The sequence below is a fragment of the Bombus fervidus genome, chromosome 3, assembly GCF_041682495.2.
Source record: "Bombus fervidus isolate BK054 chromosome 3, iyBomFerv1, whole genome shotgun sequence".
Taxonomy (NCBI): domain Eukaryota; kingdom Metazoa; phylum Arthropoda; class Insecta; order Hymenoptera; family Apidae; genus Bombus; species Bombus fervidus.
Genome location: NC_091519.1, coordinates 19,209,901 through 19,220,242, shown reverse-complemented (window position 1 = coordinate 19,220,242; position 10,342 = coordinate 19,209,901). Strand labels below are relative to the sequence as shown.

The window sequence follows — 10,342 nt, the reverse complement described above, 5'->3', positions numbered from 1 at the left end:
TTTCAAGATACTCGTGTTTTTCACTTAAGCTTAAGACATTACGAACGCTAATTAAAATTTTCAAAGTTTTTCCACTTTTAACGGATACGCGATCTCTGTGTTTCCGATGTTTCGAAATTAGCGCAGGTACTTTAGAGAGGGCGCGTCGAATCGTTTTTCTCGATCATCTTCTTGTATATTCATCTCAGGCTCGATAGATGGCAGCACCAAACGCCTCGTGAAATCCTTTTATACGAAATATAAAGATAAACGCATGGAAACAACAATATACCTTCCGAATCCGCAGCTTTCGCTTAGTAAAAATGTTTATTTTTTATGAGAACTAAGTAGTATATACTTGTAACCTTCCAAATATAAATTTTTACTCCATTTGTATTTCATTCAACCCTGATCAATTCCCCCGTAAACAAACGCTTTTCTCAATTAGAAGAGTTGACACAAAAAAAAAAAAAAAAAAAAAAAAAAAAAAGAAAAAAACGTAGGGAACTCGTGACAATTGAAAGCGTTAAGGAACTCAAAGAGTATATAAAAGGTAATACTTTGTACGAATAACGTGAAACAGTTGTACAAATCGAACCGATATTACTTTTGAGCGTTTTATTATGTTTACCATGATTTTAATCGATACAATGATTTCTGTGGTATACTGTTGTACGCATCGAGACGCGATTTCAACTTCCTTCCCGTTTTTGAAACTTTTAAAAATATTTATTTATTTTCCGAATGTATTTAAGAAAGCTGGCGAGAAAAGAAAAAGGAGGAACATCAGTTTCGAAAAAGCACGATGTTTAAAATTTTCATATTACGAAATTTTAGTAGCTTTATAAAATTGAAGATTCGCTATTAAAATGATCGAGATTTCTTCGCCTCTTATTCATAGAAAAACGATTCTGTTCGAAAGTGCTTCGAAAGGAAAGCAAGTTGAAATTTCATCCGACAACGAGAAACATAAATGCAATAATAACCAGTGTCGGCGTGCGGTTCGGTAAATTTTACAGATGACCTTTTCTTTCTCTGGTTATCTTGAACGAAAGTTAGACGATTGAACGAAAGGATCGAGCGGAGAGGGAGCAGGGAATATGAATATATAGTATCTTATATCGTGTATCCATAAATGTTAAACGTTATTTCTTATTCTTTTTTTTTTTTTTTTTTTCTTTTACTTCGTCTTATCGATTTCGTATTCGTGACTCGTTTTCATTTCGTTTTATTAAATGTTAGGTAGAGCTTATAAGGAACGCTTGAAGCCGGTCTCGCGGCGAACTTCAGGCGCTCTTTTGTCGTATACTAGCTGTGCCAAACGCACTTGTACTGGTCGCATGGTTGGTGAAAAAATTGGCTGAAGATTGACTTTTGAGACGAAGACGTGAAATTTCCTTTTTTCTTACAACTGTCTGGTCTGTGAGTTCTTTGAGTAAACAAAGTAGTAGAGTCTAAATTTTAATATATATAATTTTAATAAATAAATAAATAGCAAATTGACGAATCGCGTTAGGAGCAGAGAAGAATATAAATTAAAGAGTAATATTTCTCAATGTTCGATCTTCAGTCTATAGTTTCACCAGCGACATATTATTTAACAACAGAATTTAACCACCTAATCTTCTGCAGGATACTCGTAATTCTCATCTTCGCCTCATCTTCGTTTATACAATAAATGGATATCTTTTTTTTCTTCTTTCCTACGTGCTAAGTAATAAATCGTCGGGCCGCAATTCATCACGACAATCAATAGTTAATAAATCCATAAAAATTATCTAGCTGTTGATCGACTTTCTTCTGTCTTCAAAAGGTACGTCCAACGCGTTTTGGGCATAATAATAAATTTCAATAATAATAATAATAATAATAATAATAATAATAATAATAATAATAATAATAATAATAGTAATAATAATAATAATAATAATAATAATAATAATAATAATCCATGAACCTAATAATAAAATTGGAACGCGATCGCCACAGTGCGAAGATCACAAATATCAATAATATTAGTAATAATAATAATAACGGCGATAGTAATAGTAATAGCAGTAGAAGTAGTACTAGTAGTAGTGGTGGTGGTGGTGGTAGTAGTAGTAATAGTAGTAGCAGCAGCAGTCGTAGTAGTAGTAGTAATAGTAGTAGTAGTAGTAGTAGTAGTAGTAATAGTGGTAGTAATAGTAGTAGTAGTAGTAATAGTGGTAGTAATAGTAGTATTAGTAGTGGTAGTAGCAGCAGGTGCAGCTGCAGCAACGGCAGCAGCAGTTGCAAATAGCAGCATTAGAAGCAACGGCGTCAGGAGTAGTAGAAACAACATTAGAAATAGGGGTAACAGTAGTAGTGGTAGTAGTACTAATAACAGCAGCTTCGTGAACATTAATCGTAGTAGTAGTAATATCAGCAACAATAGCACCAGAAGCAGTCCTATTAGTAGCAGTAGTAGTGGTAGTAATAACAGTAGGAGGAGCAGCAGCAGGAAGAAGAACAGACGAATTAGTACGAGTAGTAGCATTATTAAGATCAGTCGTAATAGTATTAGTAGTAACAGCAGGAGCAATCGTAGTAGCAGTGGTAACAATAGTAGTAGGAATAGCCGCAAAATTCATAGCAGAAGCAGGAACAATTATAACAGTAGTTGTATTAGTACCACCATGGTAATTTATCTCAGTCGTAGTAGTAGTATTAGCAGTAGGAACAGTCATATTAATAATACCACTAGAAGCAAGGGTAGTCATAGTAGTAGTAGCAGGAATAGTCGTAGTAGTAGTAGCAGCAGCAGCATCAACAGGAATAGTTGTAGCATTAGTAATAGTAGCAGTAACATGAAAAGTAGTAGTAGTAGCAGAAGGGTCAGTCTCATCGCTAGAAGTAATAATAGTAGCATTGGGGTTAGTCGTACGACTAATAGTATAAGCATCAGCAAGATCAGTCGTACTAGTAATGGTACTAGTTTTAATGGTAGTAATAGTGGTCGCAGTAGTAATAGTAGTAGTAGTGATAGTGAAAACAACAATAGTACGAGCAGTACTGTTCTTAGTACTATGAGTAGCAGTTTCGGTAGTAATAACAGCATCAATCATGGTGGTAGGAATAGCATCATCTATGATGATAGGCATCATAGCGTCAATCATGTTGGTAGGAATAGTATCAGTCATGGTGGCAGTAGTAGTAGTAGTAGTCGTAGTAGTAGTAGTAGTAGTGGTAGTAGTAGTGGTAGTAGTAGTAGTAGTAGCAGCAGCAGTAGTAGTAGCAGCAGCAGCGGTAGTAGTAGTAGTAGTAGTAGTAGTAGTAGTAGTAGTAGTAGTAGTAGTAGTAGTAGTAGTAGTAGTAGTAGTAGTAGTAGTAGTAGTAGTAGTAAGCGTTAATAGTAGTAGTGATGATTAATAATAATAATAATAGCAATAATAATAGTAATAATAATAATTATAATAATAATAAACAACAGCGACCATGATAATAATAAAATAAATCTCGTTTTACTAATTAGCATCGTCGTTACAATGATGTACTTAGCTATTACATTTTTGCCTATGGACTATTCTCTTTTATATACCTCTATATGTATAGCTACAATATATAATATTTTCATGTTGAAAAATCGTATACATTAGTGTTGTGTCGCGGGACCATTGCTTCGTTTCTATTCTGTTTCCCGATCGTACTTTTTTATCTGCTTGCTCATCACGTTTCTATATTTTCATCCCTTTTCCGTTCACTGTCTTTTCATTTCGACCATCTTCACTCGATGAGTCTCGCTGAGAGGGAGAAAGGTGGCGTCGATGCATAGAAGCGTTCACGCTTGATCTTCGCAAAACAGCGTGGAACAAAAAGAGGAAACGCTGGAGTGGAAGAAAAGGAGGAGGAAGAAGCAGTTGTCATACAAGTCGAAGAAGTGAGAAAGGTAAAGGACAATAAACCGACTAGGAACGGGGTATCTGCCGTTTCTGGCCGCTTCTCTCTTTCGCAAGCACAAACAACCAACCCTTTTGCTTAATCCTATGACGTGTATTGCGAATGTTAGGTGAACTTTTCGTATCGCGGTGGTGTATTGTTCGTTAGCTTTCGATCGTAAACCAAAGCTCGACAACGTATCGTTCGTTCGTCGAATTCTGGTGCGACTTTCTTTTTGCGCGTCGCTTAGGAACGTGAACGCTTCTCGCTTAGAGAATCTGTATTACATAACATTAATAGCTTAATATCGATTTTTAGTTCGTATTACTCGCCGTGTTAACGACGAGCCTCGGATCACAGATAGTGAGGTGATCGGATTGCGCGAGCATTTTCACGATACATCTTATACATATGCGTTTCTACATCTTAATTTCATTCTCGTAATTGTCTGTTTCGCGCATCTTCTTGCGATTCCTCTAAGTATTTCAAGGCGACAGCTCCTGAAAGCAAACAGTACCGGCCGTGTACGCGAGCGTGATCACACAGTCGCGTGAAAAAGCACTATTGACAATTCTTCGCGATTCGTTTTTTTTTTTTTCTTTTTTCAGTCACTAAGTTAACTCGAGTGTCAAGAAACACCCGATCGTGTCCACTTTTTGAAACAATCGAGGAAATAAAGCGACGAAGACGATTTGTGACGCCAAATATGATTTATCGGAAATATCTTTTTCCGGCGACTATTCAGATTCATGCACGCATACGGTCGAAGGAAAACTTGGTCGGAACGCAATCTTTACGTTTCTGCCCAGTTTATCGTAGGAATTTACCATCGTAATCGTGACATACGGAGTTATACAGATACGAAAGTATAGAATATATATTTTTATACACATGTATACGTATACACAATACATATGTACCTACGTACGTACGACCAACTAAGGATAGACAGGCGCAATCGTATATTTTAAATGTCGAATCCAGTTAAATCGGGTTTTCTCGCGTCGCTTTCAAAACTTACAACATTTCCGTTCGACCGGAAAAAACGCAGTAGTATCGATAAAAATCCGACTTCGATTCGTTTCTCTACGTTTCGACGGATTAGCCGATTAGCCGATTAGCAACCATGTAAACGACGATGCTTTGCTTTGCTTCGCTAGAAAATATACTTTGATTTGCAAAAAGTTGCGTGATCGAAGCCGAATGAACAAGTTTGGTCGAGAAGTTTGGTGGCCGAAAGTTTGGCGCTTCGCGACTACCGATCAAATGGCGGAGTTCGAATTCTGGATTCGACACCTGTGTCTCTGTACGTGTGTCGGCTGTTGAAATCAACGAAACAGAACAAAAGAGATAAAGGAAACAAATTTTAATAAGATCTCGTGCTGAATCGTTGTTTTACAGAAAAATAAGGAAAAAGTTACGTAGAAAACGAATCGAGTTTTTCGGTTCGCTCATAGGTACAATCATGCACACAATTTTTCAACGTAACAAAGTATACGATGATACTAAGCTTTGTACAGCGAGGACACCGACGAATCGTTTTCTTATATACCTATGAAACACATGCGTGTACTCAAATTTCAGTAAATAAATAATAATGCTGGAAATTTATTACAATTATCGTGATGTGTTTCTCAGAAACAGCAAATGGTGTCCTCGCATTTGAACGAAATTGAACAAATTAGCACGTAAACATTGTCAACGTAACGCTATAAAAGTATAATTCGAAGCTAAACTTAAGACTCGGAACTTAAACCATAATCGAACGTAAGAAACATTCGCTAGCATTACACGATACTCGGGATACTGCTGGGATTAGATTTAAAAGGAATTACATCGAAAATATGGCTGGAAGCTGCTTCACGACGGATCGCAAATTTCTATGAATATCTGTCTCGTCGAGAAATGAAGAAGAAGGGGGGGGGGGAAAGAAAAGAAACGATATATATATTTCTTTATATACGTCCAAAATATTATTCCCTTAAATCCTTGCCCAGCAAAAAATTACGCTACGTATTATAGTGGGGGATATACATAACATGAGGGTAAAAATGATTACAAAGACAAAGTTAAATATTTAAAATCAAATCGTCCGAACAATCGTAGGGTATCGGGATAGGGGCGATCGTAAAGAATAAAAATATCTGTACAAGCTACGTCCATCTACGTATGCGTGTATGTGGCATACGTAAAAAGTAAAACAATTAGTTGATTGTATACGCTCTCTCCCTCTCTCTCCTTAGCTAGGCGCCTGTACGCTGCTGTATTGTCTTAATAGAAGCGAACCTACGTTTCTTAAGAGCACATTGCCCTACGGATTCTTATCGTTCGCCGTCCTTTCCACTCTCTCATACTCTCGCACTCTCTCTCTCTCTCTCGCTCTCTCGCTTTCTCTCTCTCTCTCTCTCTCTTTCTTTCTTTCTACCCGCCTTTTCTTTTTTAATTCCTCTTACACGTTTCGCTCTTTAAATCCTTTGTAAATAGGTGACGTGGATGCCCGTGCACAGTCACTCGATAAGGCAAGATTAAGATTATCAAGATCGAAGGGCCAGAAGCAAAGAAGATGCGAACGCGCGTATGAAATTGTTCCTGTTCGATGCGCGAATCATCGAATAACTAACATTCTCTCGTGGTCGTATTTATCTCGAGAAATTGCTAAAAGTGTACTACGGATTAATTCGCGATAGACTAATTAATATCGTCGCATGCTTCGCTGCGTTTGGCCTTCTCTCTTGACGGAAAAAGAGAAAAATGTTTCAAAACCGGAAACTAATGTTATTATTAATCGTAGGAACACCAACGAACATTATTTCCTTGTGTGTGGCTCGGAGGTGCGCGTTATCGCAAATGTGTATACGTATGTTGGTGTATGTGGCTGTGTGCCGATGAGAGCGTGTGCGTGTCGGTAGTGGGTGACGACGTGGTTCCTGGTTGTCCGGTAGCGGTACGTCTGCTCTTTTTTTTTTTCCCCTCTTTCTCTGACATACACTCTACTCTATGCTTTTTTCTCTTTTTTCTCTCTCAATTTTGTTGCTGCTTTTTTTTGCATGTATTTTGTTTTATTAGTTTCGTTACCATGCTAGGTCGCTCATCCCAAAAGTAATTTTAGACGCGCGGTCGTTTTTCATTTTCTCGGTCGGAATCAGAGTCCGCTGAATCGTGGAGTGGCGGAAATTCCGGCACCGCCTCGCGTTGTTGCATCCATCCGGTCGCACCAGGCCCCCCAGCCAGTGCCTTTCCCTGCGTCATTTTTTTTCGATTTTTTTTTTTCAATTGATTTTTAGCTCTCTGTCTTTATTCCCTGCAGGTGGCGACAAAATTGCGTGTCATTGGTCACTAAGCATCGCCTTCGTTTCACAACTTTACGCATTTTTTTGTCAGCACAGACAGACGTTTCTCGAATAACCATGATATACAAATTATATGGAATTTTACGAAAGCGCGGGCTATTTGAATTGGCTGCTCGTATCAGGATATCGATTTTTATCTTCTTGCTTCGCAACGTCCTTCTTTTTTTCTTTCCATTTTTTTCTTTCTTTTTTTTTTAACAACTGTCTTTTCTCTTTTCCTTCCTTTTTTATTTATTTATTTATTTATTTTCATGAAAAGAATACGTTCGACTCCCGTTACGAGCACGAAAGGATTTGCTACATAACACGAAAGATTCTAATGATCGAGATGATGATTGCGAACAAAGGAACAAACAGCAAAACTAGGAAATCCTTTCACTCTAATTTGCCAATGCAACAAACCGGCGCCTATTCTACTATCTACGCGAAAAATGTATAACTCTGCAAATGAACTAAATATGAAATCTTTGACATCCGCCCTCTTTCACGCTCTCTCATCTCCTTTCGCCTTTTATCTATTCACCCAGAAAACCCCAGCCAATCGTCCCGCAAAAACAAAAAAAAAAAAAAAGGAGAAAACAACAACAAAAAAATAATAATAGAATATGTAGAAGTAATGATAAACGCACACACGTACTACTGTGTAAGACCAGTATAAACGTATAAACTTTAATTCTACATGCAGCCATGCATGCCACGAAGATGTCTCTCGAGGAATTATCCATCCGTAAAGAATTCTCTGATCTGCGTCATTCTTTGTATATCACTTTGTAAGTCAGCGTATGTGTGTCGTGTATTCTTAAACGTGTATGTGTATATGTAACGAATACATTGCAGTGCGATGCGAAACTCTGTAGAAGATATTCTAATTGTAGGATTAAGTATCGGAAGCCATACGAGAGCGACAAGAAACCGCATGGTGCGTTCTTCGAGGATGTATCTGCATAGCACAGATAGTCTATAAGTAGCTGTAGCACGGACAGAGATCGTACTCGTTCGCCTGATCTCGTGCTATTACGCGCAACAAACAGGCGTGGTTGATGGCGCACGAAAAACTGCCAGGGGACGATTTGTTTCGAAAGTAACGCGACGATACGCGTTTACGATATGCTTGCAGTCTACTTGCCCGTATTTCCGGGATATCATAAGCTGCCTAGTTTCAAACATCGATTCGTTAATCCCTTCGGAACCATCGTTATCGGTTAAATACAGCGAACTGTTGGCGAGATAAAAAGTAAAAGGCGCGACGAAGCGTTCGTTCTTTGATCGGCCGTGTTCCACCGATACGATTGGCTCGGATTAATTTACTACTCGCTACCCCACCAATTCAGTAACCTACCAATAAACGAGCTACCTCGTGCTTTTCTCGCTCAAAGAAGGCCTGCTACACAAGTTTTATTGCACATTCGGCAAAGTCTAAATCTAGAAACGAGCTCGAAGGCGAGAACGTCGCTGTGAAAACGTCTCAGGCAGAACAACGAACGAACAAAGTTCGATAAAAAAATTCGTCGCTTGAAAAATATCTCATTTCCGGTTGATTCGTTGATCGTCAGTTCCCGGCTTCGAGCGAGACGACAAAAACGACACGATACGTGAAAAAGGCTCGAAGAATCAAGCGCCAGGAATAATATCAACAAAAAAAAAAAAAAGAAAAAAAAAAGAAAAAGAAAGAACGCGTATAAATGTATTTATATAATAATTATGAGTATATTGCACTATCTACGAGTCGATGTCTCGATTCTATGCGAATCGGTTTGTTCGAAATTTCGTCTGTCTCTTTTCGAAACTCGTCGTTTCGACCGTTCAAGGGAAAGAGACCTGTGCTTGTTGCAACGAATGACGATACATCCTGAACGGCTGGCCGATTTCTAATCTCGAACATCGTTCGCGAATCTCTCTCAGACATACTTCACGCATTCCTCCAATCTCTCGTGAAACGCAAGCGGATTCACGCGTTCGCGCAAAGCCAGCACACGTCGAGCTCGATGACGAATCTACGATCGCAATTGGATTTTTCGTTGGCACGGCGCGTCACTGTGAACACAACAGAAAGCACATAAGGCTGAGATCAGTGGACACGCACCAGCCGTGTGGCTCTTTTTTCTTTTAATCTCTCGTTTACTTTAGCCAGGTCGCGCGATTCTCGTCTTTTCCTTTCTTTCCGCGATGCTCCTTACTGGCTCTCTCAATTTTTTTTTTTTTTTCTTTCTTTCACTCTCTAATTGCGTACTCTGTTTGCGTGAAGTCTGATTCGATGTCTCTCTCACTCTCTGTCGCCTTCTATGAATTTCGTTTCATCTGCATCAAGAGAGAAAGAAAAAAGATCTAAGTGAATTCAAACGGGACGAATTTGGATTCAGCTTGTGTTCGAGAGCAAACAGCCGACCACCCTAGCAGTCCACCGAACCGTACATCTTCCTCGGAGCAACGAAATTCACTATCGAATAGATCGAACAGAGAAGCATATTTCTCGAAGAACTGTGGCAAAATCGCATAAACAGAACTGTAGTCTGATCAATCGGGAATTGCGTTTCGCGAAGATGGACGGTTCGTCGACGAAATTCGTGTATCAGCCAAATCGTTAGGTGATGGAGAGTAGAAGAGACCAAGGAACAGACGACTGATCAATCGTAACGATATTATTACAGGTGCAAGACCGTGCGAACTGTGCTTGTAACAATGCGCTTGAAAGCGCGCGGCCGTCGGTGCATTTTTGCCAATCGATCCCCCTTTCCGGGTCTCCTTGCCTTCTCTCGAGATACAAACTCGCGCCATATCTCGCTGAAATGAAATTTCCCTCTTCGCTATCTCACGTAAATATACCGCGGATATATATATCGTACGATATGCGATCGCGAAATTACGAACGGATCACCCAATTAATAAATCGAGTTACGTGTGCTCCCAAGTTATTTTCTATATAGGAAAAATCGTGAAACGAGTCCGAATATCGAGAGAAGTAAGTTGGTATCTACTGAAACTTTAGATTTCTTTCAAGAGTTCTCCGACACCCTATAGGTGTAGCGTAAATTATATTTAGCAAGTCTACGTTTAAAATTCTTCGTTATCAGTAGATATCTTCCCGACAAGCATACGAAAAGCAGGTGCGATTATCC

General features: G+C 38.9%; 1 protein-coding gene across 5 annotated transcripts in view; it reads right to left on the bottom strand.

Moving 5' to 3' along the window:
* Positions 1-3,436: 3,436 nt before the first annotated feature.
* The window catches only part of Exd (PBX homeobox extradenticle), a 41,349-nt gene continuing 34,443 nt past the window's right edge, over positions 3,437-10,342 (bottom strand). For 3 of the 5 annotated variants that reach the window (XM_072000545.1, XM_072000546.1, XM_072000550.1), the window contains one exon: positions 3,437-7,116. In XM_072000545.1, coding sequence (XP_071856646.1) covers positions 6,982-7,116 — 135 coding nt within the window. In that variant the 3' untranslated portion in view covers positions 3,437-6,981. Of the gene's footprint in view, positions 9,525-10,342 lie in introns of all 5 variants that reach the window. The other 2 variants (XM_072000547.1, XM_072000548.1) reach the window with 2 other exon arrangements.